We start from the raw sequence: 17,318 nt of genomic DNA, 5'->3' as shown, positions 1-17,318 counted from the left end.
ATGTGTCACCAGTATTTTAATAATCTTCTGACACTAATGGACTCACCTGTTACCACTGTAAGTACAGTCATGGAAAAAATGACTAGACCATCAAAGTCATCAAAAACAATAGTTATGAAATCAAGTACTAACTCCTGTGTGTATCATGTGACTAAAACAGACAGAAAAGAAAACATGGAATGCCTAAAAGCACTGTTTTTGTCAGTACAATGCCATAGATATTGATGTAAGAACTGAAGTGATTTTGGTTATTATCAAGAAAACCATGGAAAATGTCTAGGTGTCAGCTCTGAAATTAAACTACTATGAGCTTTTTTTGTTGTTGTTATCACTATATTTGTCCAAACAAATATACCTTTAGTTGTACCAGGCATTAAAATGATCAAGAAATTGAAGAAAACAAGGGGTGGTCTCATCATTTTTTCCGCGACTGTATATATACTGTTGTACGTTATTAGTACATGTAGTTCTCCTGGTTTACAGACAGCCACAGGACATCACACAGGAGACCTCTGGGAAATGCAGTTCAAAAACAACAAGAACAAACATACATCATCAGTGGATAACAATGTATCAATGAAACTGGCATTTACTTTTTAATGGTATAGAACATTCAGAAGATTAGATGAATAATGGTGACAGTGAATCATCTGTACATTAGACCCCTCCCCTCGCTCGCTTGCTTGCTCTCTTTCTCTCTCTCTCTGGTTTTTGCAGGAATTCAGGTCCTGATCTAACAGATATGAGCTGAACTTTGTGGGATGAAGCAGATGCAGTGGTCAGACTGATCCAGATCCACGTCTGAGAAGGATGTGGATCGCTGTGTTTTTTCTTCCTCTGCAGGTAAGAGCAAGAATGACCCAGACAATAAACTCTTGATATTAACAGTTACATTATTCTTGAGGTGAGATGTTTAGTCTATTACAGAGAGTTTATACATGTGAGTATGTTTTTTTATTCTTCAGGTGTGTGCTAATATTAGTCTTTAAAGGTAAATGTAGAACATGTAAAGGAGCCGTGGTATTTGTAACCTGAGTTCTGTCTGAAAGTGTGTTTTATCTCTGTGTTTAATATTTCTAAAGTGTTCTTGAGTTTCTATTTTTCTTCTTAAACGTGTTTTTGGATGTTTTTGATTTTTGGTGTTTGTCTTGATTTTGGACGTCCTCTGTGTCCAGGTAAGCCAGGGTGGTTGTCTATGTGTTGCCATGGAGACCGGCTGCAGGTGTTGTCCATGCATGTTACCTCCTCCTCCACCTCCTCCTTTTCCACCACCCAGAGACCTGATCTTCACAGGTGCACATAAACATACACCCAAAGCATGCTGGGAGAGTTTTATGTGGACAATCTGACATTTTGTCTTTTATTTCTTCATTTCATACAAATTTATTATTTCTGATAAAGTTTCTACTATGTTTTTATTCGTGGAGATTACATGTTAAAGGATGAAAACTGTCTGTTTTCAGTATGTTCTGCCTCTGATCTAAAAATACAGCCAATAAGCTGATATTCATCTCCTCACACATGCAAATTCAGACATTTAGCTGAACACACAATGCACCTGCAGAATATTTATCATAGTCTGATGTTAATGAAATTATAATCTGACATTTAAACTGTGTCCAAATTCAGCCTTGATCAGATTAAAATTAGAGTTATACCATCCTCATGCAAACACTGTTAATTCTGTGATGATATATCGGCACATAACAGTGTATATATTAGCTCTACGGTGCCCCTGTGTTTCTGTTTTAGTAGATTTGATGCTGATGTAGAGCCCAAACACTAAACAGCTCACAGAATGAAAGCAGTTTCATCATTTTCAACATGTGTGTGAATACCCAACTGACTGACCAACACTAGAAATTAATGTCCTCTGTTCCTTTAAAAAATTTTCTTCAAAACTTAAGATTTCTATAACAATTAAAACGAAAAAAACAACCTGTGTTTCAGCGTCGCCCTCTGTTGTTCCAGCCATAAGGTGGAAGTGGGCGGAGCTTCTGTTCCTGATGCTGGTTGTCTCTGCCTCCTGCATCATCATGGTGACGATCTTCAGCATCTGCTTTAAAGTGAAGATGAGGTGAGAATCAGTCAGCTTAAAACCATCCTACTACCAACGTCTGAATCAAAAACAAACTGTATCCTCTTTTTAGTGATGGTAGGATGTAATAGCAACAAAGGGATATTTACAATATAATCATGTGCAAACCTTGAACAATTCATGCTTGGTGGTTTGCCTTGGTCCCCATGCTTTTGTCTGTTTGTGTGCACTATTTGTTGTTGCTTGTTGCTTGCTTTTCTTTTTGTATATCTTTGTTCAGTTATGTTATTTGTAAGTTGTTTTTTTTTCTTCTTTTTTTCTTTTTTTTGTCTGCCAGTGGGACTCGAGATGGAAATTAGCTGTATGGCTATAATCTCTCATATTTATGTGTAACTTTCCATTAATACGCACTGTCCCGTTTTAAAAATCAATCAATCAATCAATCAACCAATCAATCAATCAATTTCCTACATTAAGTTGATCACATCGAAACAGAACTGATCAATGCAACAAATACAAATAATTGGACTTTTTTTTTGAAGGTACAAGCCCCTGGTCTCCTGAGCTTCAGTATATGATTGTTATTCTTCTGTGTACATATTTTTTTTATTATTAGTGATAGTTAACAAGACATTGTGGGCAGAAAAACAGCAACAACAGCAACACATAAACAAAAGGAAAATCAAATAAATAAACAAACCAAAAACAGTAACAACGACACAGTAATGACAAGCAACAACAATGACAACATCATATTACAATGAAAAAGATAATAAATGTAATGAGCAACCAAACAGTATAGCTTGATTAGGGGCGATAGCAAAAAGGGGAACAGGGGAGTGTGAATGAAAGTGAGAAAGAGAGAGGGGGGAGTGAGTCTTCTGTATACATCTACAAAAAAAACCCCATCTTTTTCTCTTCTTTTTTTTTTTTTTTTATAACCAACTGAAGTATGTACACATTAATTGTTTACTGAGTGTTTGTTTGTTGACTATCTAATGTGTTTGCATTTAGGAAATCACTGAGGAAAGAAGAGAACAGCACCAGCTGAGGGGCAAAGCATCAACACCAAACACATTTGGACAGTGAGAGGTATAACAGGACCTCCTACGTCAGGTTCACATGATAATAATCTGTTTCATTGACTGTTATTTTCATGTTAATCTCATTGAACTGAGGTCTTCAGCCTTCCCTTCCATTCCACAGCCGGTTGACAGTCAAGGAACTCTGTATATATGAATAATCATACGTCAAACTGATGTTCATCCTCACTTTGAAGTTTCAGAATGTTGGAGTATTCTGTCTGAGTCCACTGAGGATGAGGGACTGGTTTACTTTCACCCTGTCAGACTGAATGTCAAAACATCAGCTCATTAAATCTAACACGAAAGGTACAAATTACAGTTGTGTTGTGTTCATCTGTTTATTTACAGTTAAATTCACTATTACTGTTGGTTGATCTGTCTTCTATGATCTGCCGGTAAGTCTTGTGGTTTAATGAAACACACACACTGTTTGGATATGATGGTACAGAATGTTTATGATTCTGGTCCTGGAGAGCTCATATTCACTGATGGAGTCATAGATCCATTATGTTCTATAACATGTTGAAGAGAAGATGGTGAAAACTTGGTCAAAGAGTTGCAGCTAATGCAGCTGCTTAGAATGTTATGATTGCTGTTCTGAAAAAGTTGGTGTGATGAGTCTCATGATTTTATTTTATTCACAATAGAAATATAAAATATGTGAAATGTTTAATCTGAGAAAATGTGCAGTTTTAAGAAACAAAAAAGGAAATTCAGAATTTGATCCCAGCAACAAGTTTTCAAAAAGTTGTGATGAAAATGATAAAAGGTGGGAAAGTAAGTGGTACTGAAAAGAAACAGCAGGAGGAACATTTTGTTACTGTTAGTTAATTATCAACAGGTCAGTAACAAGACTGGGTATATAAAGAACAATTTACAGAATCTGTCAGAGGCAAAGATAGACAGAGGTTCAACAATCTGAGAAAAACTGAGTCTATACAATGTAGAACAATTTCCGGGTCATGTTACTCAATAAAGAATTGTGAAAACGTTGAATATCTCATCGTCAGTGGTACAAAATATAATCACAACATGGAGAGAACCTGGAGAAATCTCTGTGCACAAGGGACAAAGGTGAAAATCAATACAAGATGTCCATGATCTGCAAGTCCTCAGGCAGCATTGCATTAAAACCAGACATGATTCTATAATGGAAATCACAGCATGGGCTCAGGAACACTTCCAGAGATCCCTTTCTGTGGACATATTTCACTGTGACATCCAAAAATACAAGTTAAAGCTGTAAAGGTGTGAACATGAAACAGAAATCCTGCCATCTTGTCTGGACCAAAACTCATTTTAAAATAGTCTGAGGTGAAGTGAAAATTTGATCTGGGGTCATTTCTGTTCATTTTCTGGAACTAAATTAATTGATTTCGGCAGCAGGTTTATGAGACAAAAATCCTCAATAGAGGACATTTTGTAAAAACACATTTCATGATGCAGACTCTGCAGCTGCTTTAACACTGAGGTTGAAAAACTCAAGTAAAGTCAATAAGAATTGACATGTTCAGCTCTTTTTAGCTGTAAAATGCAGATATTTATGTAGTTTTAGTAATTCAGTGGTAGTTGAAATCGCAGGTCAAAGGTATGACCTTCACTTTTCAGTTTTTCACTTTAATGCTGTGAATTTGTTGGATCCAGTCACGTTTAGTGTTTGTATTTTAATACTTTTACTCCTTCTCGTTTTTCCTTTCAATCTGCTGAAATAAACAGATACATGTCTAACTTTCTGTGCTGGATGAACTTGTGTCCTGTAGCCCAGACCGTCTGTAGATGAGGATTTATTTATTTATTTTTTAAAATAAACTTTATTGAAGAACCACACCAGTACAATCAAGCATTACAGGCAACTGAAAATGTACAAAATATAACAAAGAGAGAGCAAAATTAACAAATGGGAACGTAATCATTCCACTTAAGAAAAATTCTATGTAAATTTTATTTATATTTTTTATTAGGGATAATGAATTAAAATTAATTTTGGATTCACAAACAAAAAGTTAAGAACTTTTTCAAGAATTTGTGTTTGTGAATATGAAATTCCCCTTATAAAATTTTTCAATAGATAAATTATGAATAAATCTGTGTGATCAAAATGTGTAATTGCATTTTTATAGTCTGTAATTTCAACGTATTTCCGATATATAAATATTTTGTTATTTGTTGTTGTATTTTGTATGTAGTTTTGTGGGATATATGTTGTGCAAAATTTTCATATGCATTTCCCTGATCTCATATTATTTTTGTGGATGTCGTAAATCCGTGGATCCTCTGGGCAGTGTTCACATCAACGGGCCGGCCTGGTCTGCGACCTGCCGTTAATTTCACAGAAGAAGAAGAAGAAACCGCCAAATACGATCCACGGAAGTAAACCGGAAGTGGTGGTAATCGGTAGCTACAGCTAACTGAGCTAACGCGTCTGATCAGCTGACAACAGACGGAGCTGATTATCGATCTGGATTGATCAGGACTGGATTCTGTGTTATAAACGGAGCAGGCGGCCCGGTTCAGCTCGGTGGGTTTGTATTAAATTCTGCAGGTATTTGAGAGCTTTAGCACAAAGCTAACAGGAGCTAACAACAGCTAACATTAGCTACCTTTAATATCGAGTGGCTGCAAAACTAACCGTGTGTTGATGATTTTGTGATCTGTTTGTAGCTGATCGATAGGAAATAGAACCCTGTGTAAGTCACATGTGTGTTAATTTGTTTGTTTATAGCAGTATTTACATAAATAATTGTAGCTTTAACAATCAAATAGTTAAAGACACGGCTCTGTTTATATTAATAGACTGACGTGTAAATATAAAACTACAATGTCAAATATGTAATTAATATATAATTAAATACTATTTATCATTATAATTAATAGCACGCACCACGTAGACGCTTATGTTAATCCTATAATAGGCCTATTAATATGTAAATACATTGTATAGTACCAAATGTGTGAATACAATGTTATTAATATCAGTGTTTATCATTAACCCAGTTCTTATATTAATCTTGCAGTGTGTCTACTAACATGTTAATATAATACTATAACCAGACGCTATAAACATTCAGGATTTAATGTGAACCTCAGTCCCAGGTTCCAGGATTGTCCCTTGGTTTCAAAGGCTTGGGTGTTTTGTTTTGGTTTGTTTATGCAAAATATGGGTGCGTGGTTGTGGAGACAGATGTTTTTTTTCTGCAGGAACATCATGTTATTCAATTTTTAAAAAATAAGCAATTTACATTATTTTGACAGGTTTTTCATATTACTGCTGTACAGACATTGTTTGTTCAACTGTGGTTCTTAGATGTAAGAGAAGTCACTAATTTGCTTTGACATTCTCCACATTACATCAACAGGGGTTTTGTGAAGGTCCTGCCTCATAGTGGCCAAAACCTTATAATGAAACGTGTGGTTTTCTATGTAGAATATTTGTATTGTTTTACCACAGTTTTGTGATATAATTCTGTGTAAAATTTTGGAGTTTCGTAAAGATTTACTTAATAAAAAAGACAGAATTATACACTGAAGTTAAACACTCAAATTTCAGTTTTAATAATGAAAAATATTCACATTCTGCTAATTTACTGATCCACATGTCCAAATACATATTTATCCAGTGTAACAGCAGTTTGTGCAGAGCTATTATAACTGATTCATAATGGATAATAATGAATTTTCTTTAATTTTTCATTTTATAACTTACAACAGTTCAATGATATTTTGTCAAACTGTTTTTGGTTCTGTAGGCTGCAGTGGCCTCAATAATCTAATCTGCTCTGCCACTGTGTCATCATGAGACTCAACCCTGTATCTCTGTCATACAGAAGCTTAACAGAGCAGAACATATCTGCATTCTCAGTATCTGTGTTAACATGAGGCTCTGAACATACTATCCAATGCCAAGGCTAAGTCTCCCACCATGGGCATAGTATTATAGCAGCAGAAACACTCAACTGGGTTAAACTGGGCTAAAGTGTTACTACATACTGTACATATTAACATGTCCAGTAACATAGTAATGTTATGTGATATTATAGGCTCTTCTTCTCTTTTCCACCTTCTTGGCTCCTTGATTGTGATCCAGAAATTGATCTTGGGTCAACATTTGGAAGGATGGTTCATTTCCTTGAAATGCTTTTCAAGGACTGAGAAGCAAGGAGACTGGTCGAAGGCTCTATGCACCCTCAGTTGTAGCTTTTTGGTGATTGAAACTGTGATGTGTAAAAGAGGCCTGACACACATTATACAAACCATGGCAGAAGCAGGAATTTTAATAATGAAGCTTTCCTCAGTCTGAAGTATTATTAGTTCTTTGATTAAAGAATGATAAATACAAAGGTTAAATGCAGATAAAGACATGTATGACATCCTTACATCACCTACGGATAAATTATACCACAGTGTGAATCATAAGTTTAATGAACGCTCATCTGACAGATCATAAAATACAGCGGCTCATTGTAGAACAATAAACAGGCAGATGATGCAGTTGTTCCACAAAAAAATATTTAACTAGGTGAGGATCTGAGGAGCTACTATTTGGGAATTGAGAACATGGGTTTGTGTTAGTTGCAGTTTGACCACTGGGTGTCACTGTTGTCGTTGTACTCCACCTTTAGTTTGAAGTTGGACAATCTCACCTAAACAGTGTTGTAGTCCTGGTTACACACTTAATATTTGATATTTGTAGTTATAGTTTCAATTTAGAGAACACTTTTACTCGTTTTTCGCCAATTTCCCTTATATTTTTGTTTTATATTTATTATGTTTTTGTGCTCAATTGCAGTTGGATTAACTTGGGCTGTCTGTATAAACAGAACAATAAAATTTTAAGCAATGACGTCAGAGGAGCAGACCGTCTCACTGGTTGATGTTTTGGAGGAGGATGAGGAGCTGGAGGAGGAAGCGTCAGCTGTGTTGGCAGGGAGTGACTCCGACCACTGCTCATACCCACAGGTATGTTTATAAAAGTACAAAACACAATAACATACCAAAAAACGCTAACAATAATTCACTGCTGCAGTTGTACTGTTAATATGAAACACCAAGTATGAATGATTTTTTTATTTGTTATTTTATCAGCCCTCAGTGAAAAAGGATCTTAATTGTTGGAATAAAAATCATTTTAAAAATTGAGAAGTGCTTTGTGTATAGAGAGAACATGGACAGCATAACAAAGGGGGGCTATATGACAAGGTGAATAGGTGAATTGGAAATAATTTCTATATATCAAAGGTGAAATTTGTGCTTTCATCCATGTTACAGAGTGTCTTAAATAAAACAGTGAAATTCAGTTTTCAGAAGGGTAGGTTCAGAGTCACATATTTCACTGAAATAAATTACATTACATTATTTTCGTAGCAGTACAATAATGAATTAAATCATGATGCAGAAACCAAAATTAAATCCACATTTAGGTTATATAAAGGTTATATTTAAAATGTTTTCTGCCCCTGGAGACCATTGCATCTTTGTTACCACTTACCAGTTACTGAATTTTGCCTGTTTTGAAAACAGACACTGAGGGGAAGCACAATCTGCTTTAGGTTTATAGATTTTTAGGTTCTCTGATGACTTTTCACATGTGTAAAAAAAATATTATTTGTATATTAGGTGTGAGTATCTGAGAGAAGAAGGTAACAGAGTGTATATTTATTTATTAACTCATAATCATAAACTGTACTACATTGTAACGTTAGCTGAGGGCAAAAGCGGAGTACTCTGAAGTTAATGTAAAACACATCATGTTCATATGAATGTGTGCGGCAAGTTACCATGTCTGTTTATGTTTTTGTTCCAGGGTTACGTGAAGCGTCAGGCTCTGTATGCCTGTAACACCTGTACACCAAAGGGAGGTCAGGCTGCAGGCGTCTGTCTGGCCTGTTCATACAAATGTCATGAAGGTCATGACCTCTTTGAGCTCTACACCAAGAGGTGAGACAGCCATCCTTTATCCTTTGACCTTGTAAGGATGTCAGCAGATTATGATGGTACATTAAATAGTATTTCAGATAAATGTTGGTGGAGTGTTAAAGTTTTGACACAGCTGTTCCTCTGAAAAGCAGAGGATCTTAAGGCAATATGTGTTTGATTATAATTGCAACATGTTAAAGATTAGTGTTCAGACAGTTTTTAGGAATTCTGTTGACAAACATGCTGATGTACAGTTGACTTAATATTTTCTAATTTCTGCAGGAATTTCCGATGTGACTGTGGGAACAAGAAGTTCACTGATCTGCAGTGTAAGCTCTGTCCGGTGAGTCAGCTCTGTTCATATGTTCAGATTTCATATTCAGGCACTCTGTGTGTGATCCAGACATGACCACTGAGGATGAGGCGGCTGGACCACAAACTTTAACATCCTAATTGAAGTAGATGTATACTTTCAGGAGAAAGAGGAGGAGAACACCGGGAACAAATACAGCCATAACTTCTTTGGAGTGTACTGCACCTGCAGCCGGCCCTATCCAGACCCAGACGACCAGGTGAGACTCTCACCTTTGCATGTTCACCACACAAGTCTGGTCACCTGGAGCTCCGTCTCACTCTGATTGGTTTTTGTCTTCAGGTGGAGGACGAGATGATTCAGTGTGTGATCTGTGAGGACTGGCTTCATGGCAGGGTTTGTATTGGATGTACTCACCTGTTTCATACAAGACTAAAACAATGTAAAAGTCAAAATAAGATAAAGACGAGTACCTGTCTGTTCCCACCTCTTCTCACCTGTATTTGACCTGTTGTGGCCTGTAGCACTTGGGTTGTGTGGTTCCGGACTGTGTGGAGCTCCAGGAGATGATCTGTGAGTCCTGTATGAACCAGCATGTTTTCCTCTGGACATACGCTGCACACCTGGCAGGTAAGTCCCCCTCCTCTCTCCGCAAGAGGTTGGACAAAACGCATTTTTATGTCACTAAAACAGAAAACTCCTTTCAAAGTACTGGTTTGTTTTTGATGTGACACTCAAGCCCATCATTGTCTAATAATAATAAATAATGTGATGGATTTAAAGGGCCAGGATTCAAACCACCAACCCTCCAGTTTGTGGTTGACCCGGTCTAGCTTCTGAATCCCAAACTTGCACCCAGTCTTTGATGTCGTGATATGTGTTGTGTTTGACTGGTATGTTTAATTGCTTCATGGTGTGTTTCTTTTTCAGTTCCAGGTGTGTCAGAGGCAGAGGTGAAAGAGGAGAAAGGAACCTCAGACCAGGAAGTGGCCACCGCCATCAAAAAGGACGAGGAGGTTAGTTTACATACAAACTGTGAGTCCAGATGTTTAGTTTTCATCCACAAAGCCTGAGTCCTCCTGAAGAAGAGACCAGAAAAGGCTTAATAAACTACTGTAGGTTATACAAAAGAGGTGCGTTACACAAAGTATTTAACCACATTCATCTCCAAAAAAAGTCCACAAAACTGATCTGCTCTTTATGATTAAACTGTCAAAACATTTACATGCACAAAATATTATTTTTTTGTCCTTGATCCAAAAAAAAAAAAAACGACAAATCCCTTTGTTTCCATGACTTACTTGCTGCTGCAGCTTTTATTAAAAACCTGTTGATATCATCTATGTTTCTGGACTTCTCATCCGTTTGTTCTAGAGGGTCTTTGTCTCAGCTGACAGAGGCAAAAAAAACTGAAGCTGAGACACATTTTCTGAATGTACAGTACAGGCCAAAAGTTTGGACACACCTTCTCATTCTTCACATTTTCTTTATTTTCATGACTATTTACTTTGTAGATTCTCACTGAAGGCATCAAGACTATGAATGAACACATGTGGAATTATGTACTTAACAAAAAAGTGTGAAATAACTGAAAACATCTCTTATATTCTAGTTTCTTCAAAGTAGCCACCCTTAGCTCTGATGACTGCCTTGCACACCCTTGGCATTCTCTTGATGAGCATCAAGAGGTAGTCACCTGAAATGGTTTTCACTTCATAGCTGTGCCTTGTCAGGGTTACTTAGTGGAATTTCTTGCCTTATTGCTGGGGTTGGGACCATCAGTTGTGTTGTGCAGAAGTCAGGTTGATGCACAGCTGACAGCCCTATTGGACAACTGTTAGAATACATATTATGGCGAGAACCAATCAGCTAAGTAAAGACAAACGAGTGGCCATCATTACTTTAAGAAATGAAGGTCAGTCAGTCTAGAAAATTTCAAAAACTTTGAATGTGTCCCCAAGTGCAGTCGCAAAAACCATCAAGCGCTACAACGAAACTGGCTCACATGAGGACCGCCCCAGGAAAGGAAGACCAAGAGTCACCTCTGATGCTGAAGATAAGTTCATCTGAGTCACCAGCCTCAGAAATTAACAGAAATTAACAGCAGCTCAGATTAGAGACCAGATGAATACCACACAGAGCTCTAGCAGCAGACACATCTCTACAACAACTGTTAAGAGGAGACTGCGTGAATCAGGCCTTCATGGTCAAATAGCTGCTAGGAAACCACTGCTCAGGAGAGGCAACAAACAGAAGAGATTTATTTGGGCCAAGAAACCCAAGGAATGGACATTAGACCAGTGGAAATCTGTGCTTTGGTCTGATGAGTCCAAATTTGAGATCTTTGGATCCAACCGCCGTGTCTTTGTGCGACGCAGAAAAGGTGAACGGATGGATGCTACATGCCTGGTTCCCACCGTGAAGCATGGAGGGGGAGGTGTGATGGTGTGGGGGTGCTTTGCTGGTGACGCTGTTGGGGATTTATTCAAGACTGAAGGCAACCTGAATCAGCATGGCTACCACAGCATCCTGAAGTGACATGCCATTCCATCCGGTTTGCGTTTAGTTGGACCATCATTTATGTTTCAACAGGACAATGACCCCAAACACACCTCCAGGCTGTGTGAGGGATATTTGACCAAGAAGGAGAGTGATGGAGTGCTGCGCCAGATGACCTGGCCTCCACAGTCACCGGACCTGAACCCAATCGAGATGGTTTGGGGTGAGCTGGACCGCAGAGTGAAGGCAAAAGGACCAACAAGTGCTAAGCATCTCTGGGAACTTCTTCAAGACTGTTAGGAAACCATTTCAGGTGACTACCTCTTGAAGCTCATCAAGAGAATGCCAAGAGTGTGCAAAACAGTCATCAGAGCTAAGGGTGGCTACTTTGAAGAAACTAGAATATAAGAGATGTTTTCAGTTATTTCACACTTTTTTGTTAAGTACATAATTCCACATGTGTTCATTCATAGTTTTGATGCCTTCAGTGAGAGTCTACAAAGTAAATAGTCATGAAAATAAAGAAAATGCAAAGAATGAGAAGGTGTGTCCAAACTTTTGGCCTGTACTGTACATATCCAAGAACTCCTTTATAAAATCAGGATAATATCCATATATGTTATTGACTGAATAAGAAAATGACACAATTAGAAAAAGGCAAAATCCAGTATGTAGTTATTAGTGTTTTCCATTAATTTTTCTGACTTTTAATTCTAATGTGTTCTGTCACAGTCTCATTCTGAACATAAAATACAGGAGACAAGAGGAGACTTACTCTGTTTTCATCCTATCTGCGTTTACAGTGCAACAGCTTCTGATCTAACGTACAGATCAGAGCACATGACAAACAGATTAAAATCAGAACATGATCCTTTACTTCCTATCAGTCGGATGCCGACGTGGAGCCGAGCTGTAAACGCAGCCGGCAGGAGGCAGAGCCAGACTGCAGACTGAAGGAGCTAGAGGCCATTGCTCAGAAAAGAGTCCAATCAGGAGCTGTGTTCTGGCCGTCAGGATGGAGGTCCAAACTGTGCTCCTGCAGCAGCTGCCAGGTGAATCCACCACAAATACAATGTACAATATAAGCAATTGTTGCATCTATACGTTCAATGTTTTATTGGACAGATGCCATTCATGACTTCTATTTCAAAGTATCACAGACTAAAATCATGTTTTGTTTGTTAGACGTCTCTGCGTGAATCAGGACTGTCCTTCCTACTGGATGAGTCGGACACCGTTCTCGCTTATGAGAACAAAGGAAAGAACAACGAACAGAGACAACAAGGGAACGACCCTCTGATGTCTGCACTGGATAATCTGAACCGAGTGCAGCAGCTCGAGATCATCCACGGTACGACAAAGTAGAATAGTATACAAGTCCACACAAAATCCCAGAGGGGTTATGGGTTATTGATTACTGTTGTTTTTCCTCAGAATACAACGACATGAAAACAGAGCTGAAGGACTTCCTGCACAGATTCGCAGCAGAGGGAAAGGTGAGTTTGTACTGACCTTTGACCTCTGACATGTAACCAAAGCTCTAGTTTCAAGTCTTTAGATGTAGTAATAATAATAATAATAATAATAATAATAATAATAATAATAATAATTATTATTATCATTATTATTATTATTATTATTATTATTATTATTATTATAATACATCAGTTTTATTTAGTGCTTTTCTAAGTACTCAAAGATGCACATGAATGTTTGTGTGTTGTTCTGTTGTGTCTAATGTTTTCAAAGTGGATCGGTATCTGAACAGTTGACAGAAATGCTTGAGTGGAATGTGGAGACTGTGGAGACTCCAGGCCACTCAGTGGAGCTAATGTATCTCTAAGTTGGTTTAAAAACCTCTGATAAACAAATGACCATTATCATTAGAAGTGGATCAGCTCTATCTCCAGCGCTGACACAGCTGAAATAAATAAAGTGTGGACGTAGGTCTGGATATGAGACAGTAAAGAAGAAACACAATCAGTTTCTTGTTTCCATGTTTCTCTATCTCAAATTTTTATCTTCACCTTCAAATCTGACTTGTTTCCATATCTGTTGTAGTTTTCCTCCTGAACTTCTTAGTAAACAGACTCATTTTGCTCAGTGTTCATCGTCCTCCCTCTACTGAAATGTAATCTCACTCAGAGCTTCTTTAGTCAAATTCATTGCATATGGAAATGAAGTCAAACTCCATCCCAATAGTGACACTGTGTAAACATTCATACAAACCCATCAGATCAGTTTTTATAAATTTATGGACGACTTTTATTCATTTAGTCTTTGGTGTTAGTTTGAGCTAACCTTTGACCTCTCACAGGTGGTGACCCCCGAGGACATCCGTCAGTTCTTCGAGCAGCAGCAGAGTCGTAAGAGGGGAAGGGTCAACACCGGACAGTTCTACTGCACCTGATGACCTCTGACCTCCTGGACTGACCCCAACCCTGACTTCTACCTTACTCTTCTTCTTTGTATGTTTTTAACTTTGTGTCATCTGTGTTTCTGCTTCAGGGGTCAGAGGTCCCATGTTGTGTCCCTTTTTCATGAAAACCAATAAAGCTGAATCTGAGCACAATGACATGCAGTTGGTTCATATGTTAATTCAAAACTGACACAAGATGAAATCAACGCTAATAGCCAGGTCATAAGCAAGAAGTATAGATATACAGTCATGGAAAAAATTATTAGACCATCAAAAGTCAGCAAAAATAATGGTTATGCAATCAAGTACTAACTCCTGTGTGTATCATGTGACTAAAACAGACAGAAAAGAAAACATGGAATGCCTAAAAGCACTGTTTTTGGCAGTACAGTGCCGTAGCTATTGATGTAAGAATTTAAATGGTTTTGATTATTATCAAGAAAACATGGAAAATAGCTAGATATCAGCTCTGAAATTAAACTCTTATGTGCTATTTTTGTTGTTATCATTATATTTGTCCAAACAAATGTACCTTTAGTTGTACCAGGCATTAAAATGAACAAGAAATTGAAGAAAACAAGGGTGGTCTAATAATTTTTTCCGTGACTGTAGATTGACTTTATTTCCAACATAAGAGGCCAAAAGACAGTCCAATATATGGAAATAAATCAATCAAAATGGAAAAGAAATATTACACAAATGCATAACAATTTCATTATGGCTCTTTAACAATATTTAATGTTCAAAAAAGAGTAGGAAGAAGTTAAGCTTATATTCTTCTACCCCAATTTTACATGACTTGGGTAATCAGCTAATGTATACAGTCCATAACAAAGAATAGGTCAGTCATTAAATTACTGAAAAGAACAAATGATTACTTACCATCAATACCTATTACCGCTGTATTCACGTTCATTGTTACTGTTTCTCTGGAAAATTAGGTTTTTATACATCTTTTTAAATTTTATGATGATAACCCCCCCCTCTATCTGTGAATAATTTTCATGTTACTTGGAAGCAATTTATTTCTTGCTTTGTAAACTATTTGGGCTGTTTTAATTTCCTGTAAATTTAATTTGATATCCTATATTGGTTATTATTTGTATTGCTCTCTTTTGAAGTGTGCATATTGGTTGTAGGTTTTTTTAGTAAAGTGATGCTTTTCTTTGTAAAATGGTAAACACAGAAGTCATCCTTTTTACTTCTGGAACTGTTTGTTCTAAATACTAATGAGAACCATTTAAAACCAGCCTGTTCTGGAGGCTCAGGGAGCATGGGTGGCCCTGCAATCTATCAGACTAATTTTCAGATAATTCCCCTATTATCTTTGTTTGTTTTGTTTTTGTCAATTTTCTTTTCCACATGTACAACACGTATGCTGCAGAACTGGAGTTTCATGTGTTGCAGACGTTAGAACCTCCAATCTCCTGAACAGCAGTTTGTGGTCCAATATTAGAAGCTCTGTTTATTTCTGTTTTAACATCTCTTTGATGTTTGTCCTGATGCTGAACAGCATCCGCCCCCCCCCCCCCCCCCGTCTTCGTTTATCTGATCAGCTGTGTCATCTTTTGTTGTGCTGTATTTTCAGCTGCTCTATCACCTTCATCTGTTTACTTTAATGGAGTCTCTTGTCTTGGGCTGCAGTTCCATTCTCAGTCTATCCCTATCTAGCTGTCAATCATTCAGCACTATGGCCACGCCCCTCTTCCAGGCCACGCCCCTCTTCCTGCAGCCCTCACACAAAGTCAGTCTGTCAGATGTCAAACTGGACATCAGTCAGTCTGAAGCTGCAGTAACAGGTGTGTCTTGTTCACACAATGACGAGCGGCATCCTGAAGGTGATGAGCAGCGTTTCCATGGCAACTCTGACCCGTCCAAAGCTGGTGTTGAGCCAGGCCAGGTCCAGGATTTACAGCAAACCTCCAAAAAACCGTATTGGAGCTGGGGTAAGTCCTGACAAGTTCACTGTCTGAAAGGAAAAGAATGATTTATAGACAGAAAAAAAAATACTTAAAAGAAATAAAAGATTGACTTAAGGAATGAAAAGTTTGACTTCTAGAAATTCAGGTGGTTTAAAGAAAGAAAATGTGGTTTTAGGACTGATTTATAGAAAGAAAACTATGAATTGAAAGAAAGAGAAGATCGATATAGGGAGGGAAAAGATTGATTTAAGGGAAAAATCCCATTAAAAATGCACTTATAAATTGGAAATATAGATTTGAAAAAAAGAAAAACATTGAATTTAACAATGAATTTAAAGAAAGAAAAGGCTGGTTTAGCTAGTGAAAACACTGATTTAATGAAAAAATACTTTAAAAATGCATTTATAGAATGGAAATTTATGGAAAAAGTCATTTTGAGAAAGATCAATTCAGTTCATGCAAAAAAAAAAAAAAAAAGATGGATGTGATGATCTGATTTGGGCGTTTATTTCACAGCAAAGCTTCTTCGTCATGACGGTATTTACATTTGCCATGCTGACGCCAGCGGCCTGGATCCTCCATCACCTGCCAGAGTATCGAGGTCAAAGGTCACGTCAGACACCAAAGACCTGAATGCTGCTCTTCATCCGTCATCTTCACTTTTTATCATTCACATGTAGGAACTACTGCAATTATGAGTGACTTCACCATTTAATCAATAAACAAGTCCCACAAACCAACAGATGAGAGCAGTTTTATTTTGAAATGACCCTTATTTTCAATCATTTCTTTTTTTGTTGGTTCTTTTCTGTCTCATCTCTTTATTTTTCTTCATCACTTTGTCGCAGCTTCATCTCTGAAAAGTGCTTAGTTGAAGTTAAACAGGATGAGCAGTGGCTGATCAAATAAACCACTGCCTCAGTTTGTGTTTGTGTCCAGAAGGAATGTCGCTGCGTTTGTTTGGTTTTCTTTGCAGGATTTTCAGTTTAATTACTTCCTGTTTGAGAACATTAGTTCCCACAGAGATGAGCAGAAGAGGCTACTCCTCATCCTCATCATCATTATTATATACAATCAGGGCCGTAACTATTTGGACAGTGACTCATGTTGTAATTTCTCCTCTTTATAC

General features: G+C 37.4%; 2 protein-coding genes and 1 long non-coding RNA gene across 5 annotated transcripts; all 3 read left to right on the top strand.

The window, feature by feature from the left end:
- The first annotated feature begins 1,203 nt into the window (after positions 1-1,203).
- LOC115415580 (uncharacterized) lies at positions 1,204-3,109 on the top strand. The gene is made up of 3 exons (XR_003934840.1): positions 1,204-1,293; positions 1,951-2,077; positions 3,053-3,109. It is a non-coding gene; the product is annotated as an uncharacterized LOC115415580 (long non-coding RNA).
- Positions 3,110-5,493: 2,384 nt separating this feature from the next.
- ubr7 (ubiquitin protein ligase E3 component n-recognin 7) lies at positions 5,494-14,420 on the top strand. Of its 3 annotated transcripts, none has more exons than XM_030129186.1 (12): positions 5,494-5,641; positions 7,941-8,079; positions 8,924-9,057; positions 9,319-9,379; positions 9,513-9,608; positions 9,692-9,745; positions 9,874-9,979; positions 10,280-10,365; positions 12,736-12,900; positions 13,034-13,199; positions 13,283-13,344; positions 14,166-14,420. In XM_030129186.1, exons 2-12 carry the CDS (start codon positions 7,960-7,962, stop codon positions 14,256-14,258), a joined length of 1,143 nt encoding a protein of 380 aa, XP_029985046.1. In that variant the 5' UTR covers positions 5,494-5,641; positions 7,941-7,959; the 3' UTR covers positions 14,259-14,420. The 3 variants fall into 3 exon arrangements, with proteins under 3 accessions (XP_029985046.1, XP_029985048.1, XP_029985047.1); XM_030129188.1 differs by having other exon boundaries at positions 7,910-8,079; XM_030129187.1 differs by having other exon boundaries at positions 5,494-5,642; positions 7,938-8,079.
- A 1,590-nt stretch (positions 14,421-16,010) lies between these two features.
- On the top strand, positions 16,011-16,931 carry LOC115415573 (cytochrome c oxidase subunit 8A, mitochondrial). Its single transcript, XM_030129202.1, has 2 exons — positions 16,011-16,213; positions 16,706-16,931. Exons 1-2 carry the CDS (start codon positions 16,085-16,087, stop codon positions 16,820-16,822), a joined length of 246 nt encoding a protein of 81 aa, XP_029985062.1. The 5' UTR covers positions 16,011-16,084; the 3' UTR covers positions 16,823-16,931.
- Positions 16,932-17,318: the final 387 nt, after the last annotated feature.

Source organism: Sphaeramia orbicularis, chromosome 24 (genome assembly GCF_902148855.1).
Source record: "Sphaeramia orbicularis chromosome 24, fSphaOr1.1, whole genome shotgun sequence".
NCBI lineage: Eukaryota > Metazoa > Chordata > Actinopteri > Kurtiformes > Apogonidae > Sphaeramia > Sphaeramia orbicularis.
Note: the sequence above shows the minus strand (reverse complement) of the source record. Positions and strands in the feature narration are given on the sequence as shown.

Coding starts and splice junctions, on each gene's coding strand:
- ubr7 (XM_030129186.1), top strand. CDS start 7,960: ATGACGTCAGAGGAGCAGACCGTCTCACTGGTTGATGTTTTGGAGGAG. Junction 9,058..9,318: donor TTTGAGCTCTACACCAAGAG/GTGAGACAGCCA, acceptor TAATTTCTGCAG/GAATTTCCGATGTGACTGTG. Junction 10,366..12,735: donor CCATCAAAAAGGACGAGGAG/GTTAGTTTACAT, acceptor ACTTCCTATCAG/TCGGATGCCGACGTGGAGCC.
- LOC115415573 (XM_030129202.1), top strand. CDS start 16,085: ATGACGAGCGGCATCCTGAAGGTGATGAGCAGCGTTTCCATGGCAACT. Junction 16,214..16,705: donor AAAACCGTATTGGAGCTGGG/GTAAGTCCTGAC, acceptor TTTATTTCACAG/CAAAGCTTCTTCGTCATGAC.